Source organism: Thalassophryne amazonica, chromosome 14, assembly GCF_902500255.1.
Source record: "Thalassophryne amazonica chromosome 14, fThaAma1.1, whole genome shotgun sequence".
NCBI classification, from domain to species: domain Eukaryota; kingdom Metazoa; phylum Chordata; class Actinopteri; order Batrachoidiformes; family Batrachoididae; genus Thalassophryne; species Thalassophryne amazonica.
Genome location: NC_047116.1, coordinates 10,149,563 through 10,166,327, shown reverse-complemented (window position 1 = coordinate 10,166,327; position 16,765 = coordinate 10,149,563). Strand labels below are relative to the sequence as shown.

The 16,765-nt window shown below is 40.8% G+C and overlaps 1 protein-coding gene across 3 annotated transcripts in view; it reads left to right on the top strand.

Moving 5' to 3' along the window:
- The window catches only part of kdm6a (lysine (K)-specific demethylase 6A), a 100,621-nt gene that overhangs the window by 22,645 nt on the left and 61,211 nt on the right, over window positions 1-16,765 (top strand). For all 3 annotated transcript variants that reach the window (XM_034186705.1, XM_034186703.1, XM_034186704.1), the window contains exon 5: window positions 5,588-5,646. In XM_034186705.1, the coding sequence (XP_034042596.1) occupies window positions 5,588-5,646 (59 nt within the window). The remainder of the gene's footprint in view (window positions 1-5,587; window positions 5,647-16,765) is intronic.

The window sequence follows — 16,765 nt, the reverse complement described above, 5'->3', positions numbered from 1 at the left end:
ACGTAGCTTCGCACTGTCCAATAGGAACGACGCGTCGGCCAAAACACGGAAAACTAGTGGCAGAAACCACTGATCTGTACAAATGGTAAATGGACTGCATTTATAAAGCGCTTTTCCATCTGCATCAAACGCTCAAAGCACTTTACAATTATGCCTCACATTCACCCCGATGTCAGGGTGCTGCCATACAAGTTGCTCACTACACACCGGGAGCAATAGGGGATTAAATACCTTGCCCAAGGGCCCTTAGTGATTTTTCAGTCAGGCGGGGATTTGAACCACAGATCAGTGCAGAAACCACGTGTCTGAAGAAAAATCCTTGGAAATGTTTTTTGTTGTAGTTTGTTACCTCAAAATTTCTGATTACTGTTTAAAAAAATTAGAACACTTGTAATTAAAATAGCTAAATCAGTAAATGGTTCTTTAGAAACATTTCATCTATAAATTAAAACCACCTGTTATTTCAGATTAGATAATTTCTTGTTTAACATATGGAACCTTGGACATTTATTTTTAGACAAATAAAATAACATGGAAATTTGTACATTTTTTAAGTCTGGTAGATTATTACTTGATTGTTCAAGCTACCTCAAGGAGAAGTGCACTGTTTAAGTGATGAATAATAAAATAAGGTGATTAAAATTAAATTATTATATATTTAGCATTTGTTCATTGTTCATTCAGTTTTTTAAAGTATCGGATCAGGACTCGATATCGGCAGATACTCAAAATCAGATCACTCGTAATCGGATCGGGGCCAAAAAACCTGATCGGGACATCCCTAGTTTCGTCAGCCAAATTCCAACAACAAATGCGTCATCTGCTATGAAATACTTATTTTATATTATTCTGCATCCAGGGGGACAAAGCAGGTCGTGTTTGCACAATGAATTGTGTGGCAGTGTGGGGATTAAATTTGTGAAAGTGTCAAGCTGGCGTTAGCCAACCCAACACATTCAAACCCAGTGTCTCTGGATTTGTGATCGTCCTGGATCAAGAGTAAGATCCAGGCTTTCAGGGGACTCAGTCATCAGACATGTATCTGTCTCCAACCTTTGCTTTTGAGCACAAGAGACACCTGGGAAGACCTTGTGGATTCATGAGGTCCCTGGACTCAGGCATTTGATGATGCTGATAACTTTTACAAGAGAATGAAGGTGCAAGTCTTTAGGGCCCTGGTGCCTCCAGTGTTACTGTATGGTTGCTCGACTTAGACTCTGTCCAGTGACTTAACAACTGGTTGTATTTTGTACTGTTAGGATGCTTTATTGGATCCTTGAGTAATACTGGAATAACTTTGTGTCAAATGAAGGGTTTTGTAGGTAGACAAAGATTAGTTGTCCTACTTGCATGTTGAAGAAACTTCAGCTTTGATATGTTGTCCATGTGGCACATTTATCTGCTCATGATCCAGTGCACAGATGCCTCAGTGCTCAGGACCCCAACAACTGGAAAAGGTCAAAGGGGACACCCACATGGCACCTGGCAGTGGCAGATGGGCTAATATGACTGCACTTCATCACTGGAATCTTTGGTGGCAGTGTAGTGCAGAGTCCTTTTGAAATTTGCAAAGAAATACCAGAATGTTTGGCTATGTTTAAACTTTATTTTTATTTGGATCTTTTGCCTGCATGTTGAGTGTGCAAAAAGAATTTTAATAGGTGCAGTATGGCTGTCGAAGGCAAACACCATCATAGGCTAGCTAGGGATGCATAATGTAATTGTACGGGGAAAATTTAAAACAGAGTAAACTGCTCATTGTTGCCACTGAACACAGGGTTCTAGCTAGCGCAAACTTGCGTTACAGCCTGTTACACTATAATTTTGGACCGTTGCGCTTATTTTGGACTGTTAGATTTTTCAATACAGTGTCTGTAATCAACCGTTTCTGCAGCGTGACTCCAGTTTGAAGCTTGGGGCTCTTTGATTCGCTGCTCTTCAGAAGCGGTAAGTCCGCTTCTTAACCCCTCTGAAAGCCATTAAACCATCATGAGTCACTTTTGTGTGGATTAAAGTCACTAACTGGGACTTGTTGCAGTCGAGAAACGAGAATCATCCTCCGTTCCGTGCTTCAAACGCTGCGCAGCTCTCTGCTGAGACAGAGTGCACTCGGAATTAACTTCAAAACGAATTGCTGCTTTAAATAAAATGACACACGTTGACAGACGTTGCAGTACAGACAATAAATTACAATAGACTAAAATGTTTTTTCCTCCCAAAATGAGACGTCCTGCATAGGGCAGTCACAATTATTACAATATTCGCCAATCGTGATTATTTTTCATATTCGCGAATAATTCGCGATTACCGTGAATTATTTATTTTATCAACAAAGCTGCATAAAACGACTCGGAATCTGACGTCATTGTGCAGCAGCAGCCGCACGCTGCCTCAAAAACTCTGTTTCCTCTCGTCTTGGTCGGATGGTTAGCGAGGCTCGGATAATAACATGAAGCATGAGGAGGTTCTGTTTCCAAAGCCACGTACCACCGCACCGCTGTGGATGCATTTCGGTTTTGTAGGGCTGGCTCGACTAGTCACGACTACGTCGATGATTGAAATCGTTAACAACTAATTTAGTAGTCGACGAGTTGTTTATTTTATTTAACTCTGATTTTTCTCTCAATTCATAGTTTTAGGCAGCGAGCTGTCCTGCCGTCATTTGGACGTTCAAATTTTGAATAAGATGGCCGATTAAAACAGCGGCCGTCTTGTTCAAAACCTTTTAAAATGCACAGTTTACCAAAGGAGCTGTGTGTGCGCGTGTGCGCGCGGAGTCAACTCGCTGCAGACTGAGGGAGCGAGATTCCTGAACGGAGGCACGTGACACTACCTTCTGCTGTGAACCATCACGTGAGACAGCGAGCGTGGAGCAGAGAGAGAAGATTTTAACCCGAGTGAACATATATATAAAAAAACAAAACAAAACCGTGGAGCTGTCTTTACTCTGTACTTTCTCTACCGGTGCGGTTCTGATGGCACCGTCCTGTTCACACCATGTGCGCGTCGTATACCGAATTTATGAGATCACGAGATGAAATAAATGGTCAAATATCCTTAAAAAATCCTTAAAAAATGAGAATATATAAATGAACTGAGCAAAATTATAGAAAAGCTGTGCAGTGATGTTCAGAGGCACAGATCACAAAAAGCTGAACTTTAACAGCTGTTATTTTCCAAAGGTATGTATTTGTTCAATCTTGAGCTTAATGTAGTGTTCAAGCACAAAACGTGACTGATGAGGAAAAAATGGATGACTTCATCACACTAAAATGAACTGGAGTTGGAATAAAAATACAAGCTGCTGATTTCTGTTATTCTTCAAAGTTATTAAGCTGTAGCTATATGTTTTTAATTATTTCAAAGTGAGTTGCCTCTTATTGTATTCTGATTTATTTATACAAAAAAAAAAGAAAAAAAAAATATATATATGGGGAGTCAGATCAGCCTGCATCGTTCTGTTAAGTTTATATCAGTTTTCCTGCACATGTCCAGGTATTTTTTCCTTCTTTATAAGAGTTTGGTGTTTGCGTTTGCTCCACAAAGTTTTAAAACACAATAAAGTGTTCACACTTTTCTTTATAGCAGTTCTGTAATTTCAGAAATGCAACAGAAACAACCACAAATCAGAAAAAGTTGGGACTATATGTAAAATGAAGATAAAAATAAAAATGTTGCACTAAATCTCCACTCAGAGAAGCCAAACATTCTTCCAGAGTTGTGTAATCATACCGCAATAGTAGAATATAAAGAAGGGGAAAAAAAAAGACAATATAATCGTCAATCGCAATTATTTGCCTGACAATTAATCGTCTCCAGAAATTCCTAATCATTACAGCCCTAGTCCTGCATTCTATATAAACCTGACCTGCAGCACAGCTGCAAGAGCTCAGCTCATAGGTATGGAAAGACATTCATGCCAATAATAATGTCTGAAAGGAAGTGCTTTTGACAAAAACTAACAGATTTTAGTTCTGTTTATGTCCAGAGATCAAGGATCCACCATGTAGAGTTTATTATGTCCAGAGTTTAAGGATCCAGTAACCAATTTCATATTTATTTACTTTCAGACTCAATAAAATGTTGTTCAGTTTCAAAGTGCCAAATTACAACAAAAGCCGTCTCAAGGTGCCTCACACAGAACAGTTCAACATAAAAAAAATTAAAATAAATAAAAAAAATAAAAAAAAAAATTCAAATACCTAATTAAAAACAGAAGTAAAAGAATAAAACATAACAAAATAAAAACCACTCATAAGAAAGAGAATAAAAATAGGTTTTAAGTCTTGACTTAAAAATGTTCAAGGACTCCGACTGCCTCACTGAGGGCCATGTACAGGCAAACCCCGAATGAGATTGCCCACTCGACAAACTTCCCGAGCCTTCTGGACATGATGAAGGGACTTGGGCTGTCGAACCTGGCTTTTCCCCTTTGGGTACCCCTAGAATGGCCAATTTTTAGCTTGAATTTTCAAAGGCTTCCCCCCTTACACACCATCCCCTCCCCTGGTTGCTTCGCTCCCTCGACATTACCACTACGGTAAAATTTTATCCTAGCTAGAACCCTGACTGAACAGGTGAAAATGTTAGAAGTGTCTGATAGCATGGACTGGATCCCTCTGGAGGTTAACTTGCTGATGTTGTCTCACTGTGTGTGTGTGTGTGTGTATGTGTGTGTGTGTGTGTATATATATATATATATATATATATATATATATATATATATATATATATATATATATATATATATATATATATATAAAATACAGCTAGCCTTTCAGTTTGTTTGGTGCTGCTTGCCACTCGGTTACAGTTGGATTATTGATGACGGGCTCAACAAGGACAAGGAGCTCCTCATCAGTCTTTTTGTACTGATTCGATGCAGAGCGGTTTCTCCAAAACTGAAGGAGTGAGTGGTTTTAGGTTTGCTTTACCTATTACGTTAGTAGCTGGTTAGCTTGTGACAGTGTCTGTGTTCTAAATAAATAATACACTGATTAAAATAGTTTTTGTTCCATGTGAAAAGATTAATCAAAAACATCTTAAGAAAACATCCCAGGTTGAAAAATATCAGAGTACCCCTTTAAAAAATGGATGTAGAACATTACAGGTTTGCAGATGGGTTTAGAGCACACTGTCGAGAATAATGAAGGACACGTCTCCTGTGTGCCCTTTGGCGGACTTGATGTCTTCTCGTGATTGCTTTTGTCTAGAAGCTGTTCTGCTGGCATCTCCTACACTTACAGTGGTCATTAATTCAGGCTTCACTGGTAAAATCAGTTTAAGAGTCGACCCTTGAGAGGACTGGGAACGCTCTACTTTGTTATCATGTTCCAGCTTAGTGCTGTCCTCATTGATTCTGCTTCCTGTGTGAGCTCTCTGGGTTTCTGCAACAGTCAGGTGATGTTTGAGCAAATACACTGATGGTTGAAAGTATATTTACACCTCTGTGTTCCATCACCAAAAGGCCTAATGTAAAGAATTGAATCCTATGTTGATCTTTTGTTGTGTACAGGATGTGAATAGAAAGACTACTTTTAATAATACTTCAGTGTTTAACTGATTTCCAATAATTTATCTTTTCCAGAATGCTGCCTTTTTGTATGGCCTTGGCATGGTTTACTTCCATTACAATGCATTTCAGTGGTAAGTCTGTTTATATTGCATGTTTTTTTTGGGGGGGGGGGTCAGTGTTACAATTCATACAACTGTGTTACAATACAACTGCAAAGGCCATGAGTCTGACTGGAGCCCGACCAATATGAATTTTTTGGGGGCTGATACAATACCAGTATTGGCAAGTGTATATATATAAAAAAAAAAAATATATATATATATATATATATATATATATATATAATATATATAGATAGATAGATGACATAAAAACTTGCGTTTATTCCTAACATTTCATTATCAAACCTTTACAACAAAGAAATGTAATTGAGTCTTTTACAGGGATTGGCAGTTACCATGTCGCATCACTCTGCAGTTGCATAAAATGGACTTCTCGTCTATTTTGGTCCCATCTGCCTGCTGTAGGAGTGACCACATGTCTGTCACTGTAAAGCTCCCACTCTGAAAATGAATGGCAGCTGGTCACTTTGCCTCTGTGTCTTGTAATGTGACCAAGGGGTGATGGGGGTCCCACTCATGCTTGACAGCATTGGAAACAATGCCGTCAAAGTGCCCTCTCTTGAACATACTAGGTAATGGCGCCATTTCCAACAGCCAAAGTGTTTTTCTGCATCATTTATTTATTAAGAAAAAGGTTTTAATGTCAGCAAACATAGCGATGATAATGATGTGTTGGTGAAAGGCTAACATCGGCCGATACATTGTTCGGGCTCTAAATCTGAACACCATTTTTGTCATAGTTACCAATGTCTAATTTACAGATATACAAACAAATTAAGTAATGCCACCAAGTATGTTAAATGGGTGAACCCCCCCTAGAGTGATGCACTCAGGCGCGCAGTTTTTTCCTCGATAAACCCCTAACATATTTGTCTTATCTGATTTGTCTCTACATGTCGTAATTAGGTGAGTGAGTGTCGGAAGCTTACAAAAAGTTCACCATGACTAGGATACAAGTTCACAACAGAGGGTGCTGCGGTGCCAAAATGTGTTTTTTCTTTCATTTTTCATATGAAAGCTTTTGTTTCCACAGTAAAATTAATAGAAATTAATTAATAGAAATTACCTCAGGATATATTCATTTCATGTACGAGGCGCAAGGCGCACCTCGCTCCGAGCGGCCATCGACAGGCTGAAACGACCAGATCATTTCCAAAGTGAAGGCTGTGTTGATCCGGGACGTCGTCTGACTACCAGAGAAATTGTGGAAGAGGTGTACATCAGCACTTTTGCGGCACATTCCACTGTTACAGGAGATTTTGTAATGAAAGACGTGCGGAGGAATTCGCGCGTCGGGATGGAGCCGCTCATGGTGGGCAACAAAAAGCACGTCCGTGTTGGAAGTCTCACAGGATAAGTTGTGACATGCCCAGCTGTTACACAATTTCTTGGATACTCACTCGACTGAAAAGCCACCGAAAGCCGTCTGAATCTTCCGAATAGTCCCGGATCAACACAGCCTTCACTTTGGAAATGATCTGGTCGTTTCAGCCTGTCGATGGCCGCTCGGAATGGGGCGCGCCCTGCGCTGCTGTGGGCCGTCTTTAATCCGGTTGTAATGATCCTTAATCTGTGTGACGCCCAGAGTATCTTCACCGAAAGCCGTCTGAATCATCTGAATGGTTTCCACCTGGCTGTCTCTCACAGTTTCTGGAAAATTTGACTCAGCGCTGCTCCAATCGCTCAGCCATTTCCCTGACAATGAAAATCCAACAAGGGAGGTGGACCAGTGCTCACTCAAAGCCTGCCCACAGGCGAATGACGCAACCGACAGCCGTGAAAAAACTCACGCATGCGCACGAATGTTCAAGCTTGGCTGATGCAAGCGCACATGATTCAAATCCATATAGTTTTAAAAAAAAATAAAGTCGGATAGTTTTCTAACAGACCTGGTATTCATGGGTATGTGTGTAAAAGGAGTTTTCTGCTGTTTATTTCAAGCATAACACTGTCTTTGACTATCCTACTTTGTGTGTAAAAAATAGTCCTCAGGTCTGTATGTAGATGAAAGAGGAGAAAAAAAAATGCAATCCAAACTCCTGGCATTTTTCAACATCTTTGAGCTGTATGCCTCTTTTGTTTTCCTTCTTTCATCCTCTTTCTCACAATCAGTATGAGAGAACGTTTTAAAATCTCCAGGTGGTGCCTGTGGACGGGTGTTTCATTTTCTGTTTGTGTTGCTGCAGGTAATCAGTGAAATCTGTAAAGTGTCTGATGGTTGGTTATGTTTCTGAATCTGTGTTCTGATGTTAGCAGGTTAACAAGAGATTTCCTGAAAACAGTCTTGCACAGTCCTGCTTATTAAACAAGAATAATCAGACAAGCACAACTGCAGTGCTGTCAATGAATGCACAAGGTTTTTTTTTTTTTCCCGGTTTGGGCAAGCTTTTAGTAAATGATGCTTATTTATTTATTTTCTCTCTCTCTATCTCTCTCTATCTGTGGTCAGCAGCATTCCCGGTCTGACCACTGGGCCAACAACATAATTTTAGGGGAAAGGGTGAAACATTGTCTGAAGATCTTTTTGTGTCAAAGTCACCATATTTATTCTGAAATGACTAATTTGATTTCTTGTTGACTGCAGAGCCAACGCATCAGTAATACAACGTCACAGCCCGATGTTGGCATGTAATTTCATATGTATTTTTGTTTTTAATGTCATTATTAATAATTGCAGCAGGTTTCGTAATATTGCGATCAATCTTTATGTTGCACATTTTTTCCTCTTTGTATGACACCGTGTGTTCGTCCTTCCTGTCAGCAGACGTTTACCTTGTCTGTTGTTTGCTATATTTGCTTGACCGGTTTCTTCTTGTTGTTTCTTGGTTCCGTGGTGGCCTCCTGTTAGTCGTCGTGCACGGTTTTGATGTCTTGCAGCATCGGCGTCTTATGCCTTCAGGTCCTGCTGAATGTGTGGGGGCGGGGATGATGTCATGTGTGTTGTGAAAGTGTAGTGACACGGACCCACAATAGGGGGCGCAAATGATTACAGTCAAATTACAAAGGTGACGTGTGGGCAGGCTCGAGGATAGAAGACATCTGTCCTGAGAAGGGCCGGAACCACACGATTTCTGCCACCACCGAACCTGGTGAATACTGGAGCCGCCAAGTCCCGAATTCCCAGGTGATCACCGTCTCCGACTGTCGGATCTGGTACTGCTGGCGAGAACAAAGACAGTCAAGTGTGGGTGTGTGTACACCCAGTAACAACAACGGTGGGAATGCCACCTCCACCTCTCACTCAAAAATTGCAGAGTACTGTAGATTCCTCAGGGGAAAAGAGTGCCTTCAGCGCTCTCACAGCTTTCACCGACGGAGGTACTGGTACTCCTGCAAACACTCACAATATACAAATATTGCAATCACAAAAACGGCTGAGGATATTACATTCAATGAAGTACGATATCTCGGCGATGAGGTGGAGATGACGCCTGGGTTTTATGGAGTGAGGTGATGAAGAATGAGTGACAGCTGTCACTCCCGGCTGTGTCCGTGGCGGCAGCACCCTCTCGTGCCTGAAGCCCGCACTTCAGGCAGGGCGCCCTCTGGTGGTGGGCCAGCAGTACCTCCTCTTCTGGCGGCCCACACAACGTGGGCCTCCCTGACAGATTGTCACCCTGAACTTGAGGGCTGGAGGAATGCAGAGCTGTCAGATGGTGACCATTAATTCATGAGGCTGAACTGGTGACTGTCGGTGGAGTCTGTGGTCTGGATATCCTTCCTCACGGCATTAGCTTGGACTACAATGACTTAATCATTGCGCACATTTTAGTATTTGGTACATATCGTTTAAAAACCAGAGTTTGGATTATTTAGTCAAAATACTACCATAGATCACAGCTAGTGGGATGACAAGTTGATGAAAAGTTGGTCATTTTGACCATCTTGTTTTGTTTCGGTGAAGTTTCTGGCATCGAGTGTGAGAATTGTGAGGGTTTACCATAAAACACTTTGCAGAGCCGCGTTCTGTAAATGCAATCAATGAAATGATTGTGAAGGATGTGTTGTTGCACTTGTACTTTGAAATATTATTTATTGTTGGATTGTGAGCAGGATTATCCAAAACCTAATGAGCCAGTTTTCATAAATTGTTTTAAGGATGTTGGCTTGCACCTAGAACAGAAACCAGGAATGTAAAGAAACTGTGGTCTTGTGATTGGAGGGTCCAGGATGGCTCAGTCTGGATCAGTAAGGTTGAAGAACAGGATTTGTACCACTTTCATAAGCCAGGGATAGACTTTTTAAGCCCGGGCCCCAATGGCCACCAAGCAAAAGTATTGTTAATTTTATGAAGGCATACAGCATTGTGGCTATAGAGGGCCACCTACTGGGGGCTGTTATCTCGATACACATTAAATATGGCCATCGGATATTGCAAAGGCTTTTCGTCCATCTGTGCGTCTGTTTGTGTTCAGCATAAGTCCAGTTCTATTATGGCCAGAGTCTTCAAATTCACAGGGAACATTCTTGGGACACAGACCTTGGACAAGTTCAAAGTTGACTAACCTTGACCTATTTTAAGAGGTTAAAAAGTCACATTCTGTTAAAATATTTTTTTTCTTTATTTTTTTTTTTTGAGTGGTGGGGGTGGCAGCCAATCAGAGTAGAGCTGTGCTGTGACGTCAGTGGCAGGTCTGTCTAAAATCGCTTTATGTGTTTATATACATGTTTCTCATATATTATGTAACAGCTAGCGAGAAATAAACACTTAGAAAACTGAAAATGCTGTTTTTGGAGCCTAATAACACCGCTGAAGTTATTTAGAAGACATTTCGCAGACGTTAGCGTGATGACATCACAGGCTGGTTTAGCTAGCTGCAAAACTCAGTTTAGTTTGTATGTAATATAACATCTTTGCCATATATTATGTAAATTCTAACGAGAAATAAACACTTCTAAAACTGAAAGTGCTGTTTTTGTAACCTGATCAGGGCTGTGAAAACTCTGCGGATCCGCGGGATTTTGTGGATTTCATCATGGGGAGGGGGGTGGGGTGTTAGTGTTGTACTCTTTAATCGTGAACAACACTGAGTTTTTAAAATGCTTATCGCAAACCGTTCTCTTTTTTTACGACATCGCGTAAGTTTTATAAGTCCGCGGACACTGATCTGTGTGTTACAGATACAAATCACTTTTCTCGGATCCGCATCCGCGGAGTTTCGCGGAGGAAAAATGCCACTCAAAGCGTAGCTGTTAACGACAGTTGTCGTAAAGCAGGACTGGTTGGTTGCTGCGGCGACGCTGTGTGGCTCCTGCGACGCTTAAGCTAAACTTAGCATATGGACATCCCAAACTTTTAGAGCTTCCAAGTTTTTAAAAGATTTGTGCAGCACGTCTGTGTCACGGAGCGACGTTGCACAGAGAGAAGATGGCAAGAAAGACTGTTTGAAAAAGTCTTATAAGGACAAGAATCCATGGAATCGTCGCTGGCTTCATCAACACACCTGAAAGATAAAAGAAACGGGAAAAGTAAATGGTAAAAATGGTAAATGGACTGCATTTATATAGCGCTTTTTCATCTGCATCAGACGCTCAAAGCGCTTTACAATTATGGCTCACATTCACCCCGATGTCAGGGTGCTGCCATACAAGGCGCTCACTACACACCGGGAGCAATAGGGGATTAAAGACCTTGCCCAAGGGCCCTGAGTGATTTTCCAGTCAGGCGGGGATTTGAACCCATGATCTTCTGGACTCAAGCCCAACACCTTAACCACTAGACCATCACCTCCCCTAAAAGTGAACTGTGCCCTCTCAGGAAACACGGTAAGAATTTTTCTCTCCTTGGAAAAAAAACATTCTGCTGTTCAAACAGGATTTTAGCTTTGAATGGATTTAGGCTGCATGAATTTACACAAGAATATGTGACTTTTTACTATAAGGTATGTTATTGATATTTTACCATGATTTTCCAAATATTCTACAATCTTTAGCTGTGGTTTTTGAAATGCTGTAACGGTCTTTTCAGTCTTCATAAATTTCATGCAGTTTAATTGTTCTGAGTTGATGCATAATTTGGTTTACAATTAAAAGGAAAATCATTCCAGGTCCTACTTCCAAGTCATATTCTGTTATTTCAACATCATCATTGACAGGTCAAATGAAAGGTTGAATATAGGATCATTTAAATATCCACTAATTTTGAGATTTGTTCTTCCAGGAGATGCTGAGAAAGTATCATTAGATAAAGATTTAATTCTGGGGCCCCATGGGGCCCCATACCCCGGCTCCTGGGGAGCTGTACCCCCCCCAGACCCCCTGCAAATTTTCCTCGGATTTCACAATTTTCATTTCACAGCCCTGCCTGATATCACCTTTGAAAGCAAAATCGCGTTAGTGTGGACGCTAACTTCTGCTAGCTGAAAGCTAACTTCCTACGGAGTTAAATGTGTCTAATCAATACCCTGCAAATGCACAGAGGGTGATCTACAAATATTCCTCGATTTGCACAACGTCTGCTCTTATCAAAAGCTCATGTACACACACACATATGCAAGGCCTCATGCAGATATCGTTAAAACGTAAATATTGTTTTGATGGATTGATAGAGGATTATTGAACATGTACAAATTGTACGTAAGACAATATGGTCTTAATAATGAAATAAACTGCAAATGATAAAGAACACGATGCTCATACGGCCGAGCGTATTTTAGCTTTATGTTATATTTAACATGTGCTGCCCTCTGAGGCTTTTTTATGATGTGACCAACAGTCCTCAGTTTGTCTCGTGGTTACAGACTGATGCTCGGTCTCCGTCGCAGTCTGTCCGTTCCCCATTCGAAAGGCAACACTTCAGGCGTTGACTTTGGATTCTGCCAGCAACAGAGTGAACACAGTGGGAGGGGCGGGAGAGCAGGAGGGACCAGATAAACAGGAGGCGGAGGAGGAATGAGGCCAATGAGTTCAGCCTGCTCCGCTCGTGTGTGTGTGTGTGTGTGTGTGTGTGTGTGTGTGTGGCACGCAGTGAGCTCAGTGTACAGGAGAGGCTTCGTGCTGACATGCGATTGGCATTGTTGTCGTAGCTACACAGTGAGTGGGCTAATTTGTAATATGTTTTGTCTTTCATGGTTTTTCTTAATTTGACATTTTTTTTTTTTTTTTAGATGGGAGCAGAAGTTTAATGTTATTGTGCTGGTGGTGTTTTCTTTTACCCTCAGCGGTTTTTATTTGTTAATATGAACATTAATGTTTCTTGTGTACTGGTGCAGGATCCAAATGAGCCGTTACAAGTTGCATTCTGAGGGAAGGTCATTTCAGATTCAACGGCCATATGGAGCATTAAGGTGCCTTGACACTTGCATGAATTTGATTCCCACACGCGATCTGGCGTGCCAGTGAGTAAACTCGCCGTAAACTGCACGTGAACTGTGCACGGCTGCATGCCAGAGCTCAAAGAAAATTTTGAAATGTTTAACTTCTGACACGCATTAATTTTGTGAGCTAATCGTGAATGTTGTGCAACTTATTTGAAAACACTGTGTTGGTGCATTTCATTACGCGTAGGGCATCTGAACGATTATGATGAGTAGGGATGCACCGATACCCGATCCTGTATTCATTTACTCGTAATCATAAAACTTCACTGATACTACAATACCCGATACCCCTTCACAGAAATGTGATGTCAACCTTTCAATGGGGGATTTTTACACACACACACCATAATTTCTGGACTATACACCGCTACTTTTTTCACATGTTTTAAACACTGCAGCTTAAACAATGATGCGGTTAGTTTATGGATTTTTACAGGCTTTCATGTAATTTACTCATAGGTCGAAATATGTCCATCAATGCTGTCCATTAATTGGCTGAAAGCTGCAGTTCATCATGCGGCATAAATTCACACACAGAGTAAATAATAAAGTGTTACCTAATAGTTTCAGTGGGATTCATCATATGATCTTGAAGAAAAATAATCCACACAAAGCCTCCTGAGTTTGGAAAACAACATCTGAAAATAATTCCTTGTCGTTGCTGAAAAAAGGTCCTTTTTGTGACATCGCATTTTGCGCAACAGCTTCTGTGTCAGAACTGGAAAAAAGTGGTATCGGTGCATACCTAATGACGCGATGTTACATCTGTAATAAACATAATTTTACAGATACATTATCTAATTCATAAGAAGGAATGAAAATGCAACTGTTTTACCAATCCATTACAATATAATTACCTTTGAGACAAGATTCCAAATGCATTTTCCACCGCACGACGCACATGAGCCACGCTCTGAGAGCAAAAGCATCATCGGCTATGAAGTGATTATTTTATATAGGGTGGTGTCATGCGGGACAAAGCGGATTGCATTGTCACGACGAATTGCACAGCAATGCAGGGATCAAGTTTGTGCAAGTGTCAAATCAATTTTCTATTTATTTTCATTTATATAGCGCCAAATCACAACAAAGTTGCTTCAAGGCGCTTCACACAAGTAAGGTCTAACCTTACCAACCCCCAGAGCAACAGTGGTAAGGAAAAAACTCCCTCTGAGGAAGAAACCTCAAGCACACCAGACTCAAAGGGGTGACCCTCTGCTTGGGTCATGCTACAGATACAAATTACAAAACAGTTCACAAAACAATTCAGTGCACCTTTAAAATCAAATCAAATCAATTTTATTTATATAGCGCCAAATCACAACAAACAGTTGCCCCAAGGTGCTTTATATTGTAAGGCAGAAGCCATACAATAATTACAGAAAAACCCCAACGGTCAAAACGACCCCTATGAGCAAGCAAAAACTCCCTTTTAACAGGAAGCGACCTCCAGCAGAACCAGGCTCAGGGAGGGGCAGTCTTCTGCTGGGACTGGTTGGGGCTGAGGGGAGAGAATCAGGAAAAAGACATGCTGTGGAAGAGAGCAGAGATCAATCACTAATGATTAAAAGCAGAGTGGTGCATACAGAGCAATAAGTGGTGAATAATAAGAAACACTGGGTGCATCATGGGAAACCCCCCAGCAGTCTAAGTCTATAGCAGCATAACTAAGGGATGGTTCAGGGTCACCTGATCCAGCCCTAACTATAAGCTTTTTCAAAAAGGAAAGTTTTAAGCCTAATCTTAAAAGTAGAGAGGGTGTCTGTCTCCCTGATCCGAATTGGGAGCTGGTTCCACAGGAGAGGAGCCTGACAGCTGAAGGCTCTGCCTCCCATTCTACTCGTACAAACCCTAGGAACTACAAGTAAGCCTGCAGTCTGAGAGCGAAGCGCTCTATTGGGGTGATATGGTACTAAGAGGTCCCTAAGATAAGATGGGACCTGATTATTCAAAACCTTATAAGTAAGAAGAAGAATTTTAAATTCTATTCTGGAGTTAACAGGGAGCCAATGAAGAGAAGCCAATATGGGTTAAATATGCTCTCTCCTTCTAGTCCCTGTCAGTACTCTAGCTGCAGCATTTTGAATTAACTGAAGGCTTTTCAGGGAACTTTTAGGACAACCTGATAATAATGAATTACAATAGTCCAGCCTAAAAGAAATAAATGCATGAATTAGCTTTTCAGCATCACTCTGAGACAAGACCTTTCTAATTTTAGAGATATTGCGCAAATGCAAAAAAGCAGTCCTACATATTTGCTTAATATGCGCATTGAAGGACATATCCTGATCAAAAATGACTCCGATTTCTCACAGTATTACTAGAGGTCAGGGTAATGCCATCCAGAGTAAGGATCTGGTTAGACACCATGTTTCTAAGATTTGTGGGGCCAAGTACATTAACTTCAGTTTTATCTGAATTTAAAAGCAGGAAATTAGAGGTCATCCATGTCTTTATGTCTGAAAGCCATTCCTGCAGTTTAACTGATTGGTGTGTGTCCTCTGGCTTCATGGATAGATAAAGCTGGGTATCATCTGCGTAACAATGAAAATTTAAGCAATGCTTTCTAATAACAGTGCCTAAGGGAAGCATGTATAAAGTGAATAAAATTGGTCCTAGCACAGAACCTTGTGGAACTCCATAATTAACCTTAGTCTGTGAAGAAGACTCCCCATTTACATGAACAAATTGTAATCTATTAGATAAATATGATTCAAACCACCACAGCGCAGTGCCTTTAATACCTATGGCATGCTCTAATCTCTGTAATAAAATTTTATGGTCAACAGTATCAAAAGCTGCACTGAGGTCTAACAGGATGAGCACATAGATGAGTCCACTGTCTGAGGCCATAAGAAGATCATTTGTAACCTTCACTAATGCTGTTTCTGTACTATGATGAATTCTGAAACCTGAGTGAAACTCTTCAAATAGACCATTCCTCTGCAGATGATCAGTTAGCTGTTTTACAACTACCCTTTCAAGAATTTTTGAGAGAAAAGGAAGGTTGGAGATTGGCCTATAATTAGCTAAGATAGCTGGGTCAAGTGATGGCTTTTTAAGTAATGGTTTAATTACTGCCACCTTAAAAGCCTGTGGTACATAGCCAACTGATAAAGATAGATTGATCATATTCAAGATCGAAGCATTAACTAATGGTAGGGCTTCCTTGAGCAGCCTGGTAGGAATGGGGTCTAATAGACATGGTTTGGAGGAAGTAACTAATGAAAATAACTCAGACAGAACAATCGGAGAGAAAGAGTCTAGCCAAATACCAGCATTACTGAAGGCAGCCGAACATAAAGATATGTCTTTGGGATGGTTATGAATCATTTTTTCTCTAATAGTTAAAATTTTATTTGCAAAGAAAGTAATGAAGTCATTACTAGTTAAAGTTAAAGGAATACTGGGCTCAACAGAGCTCTGACTCTTTGTCAGCCTAGCTACAGTGCTGAAAAGAAACCTGAGGTTGTTCTTATTTTCTTCAATTAGTGATGAATAGTAAGATGTCCTAGCTTTACGGAGGGCTTTTTTATAGAGCAACAGACTCTTTTTCCAGGCTAAATGAAGATCTTCTAAATTAGTGAGACGCCATTTCCTCTCCAGCTTACGGGTTGGATAATGAGTGTGATCAGCAAACAGGTGCCTCATTGCTCAGGACTCTGATGAGTGGACGAGGCCAAGTAGACACTTGTGTATCCCCTGTGAAATTGAGATGGATTGTTGATCTGCTGGGTGGTTTCCAGTTGGGATCATGAGTGGTTCCGTGAAGCTGCACGACTCAACATAATGGAGGATGCTCCCAGACT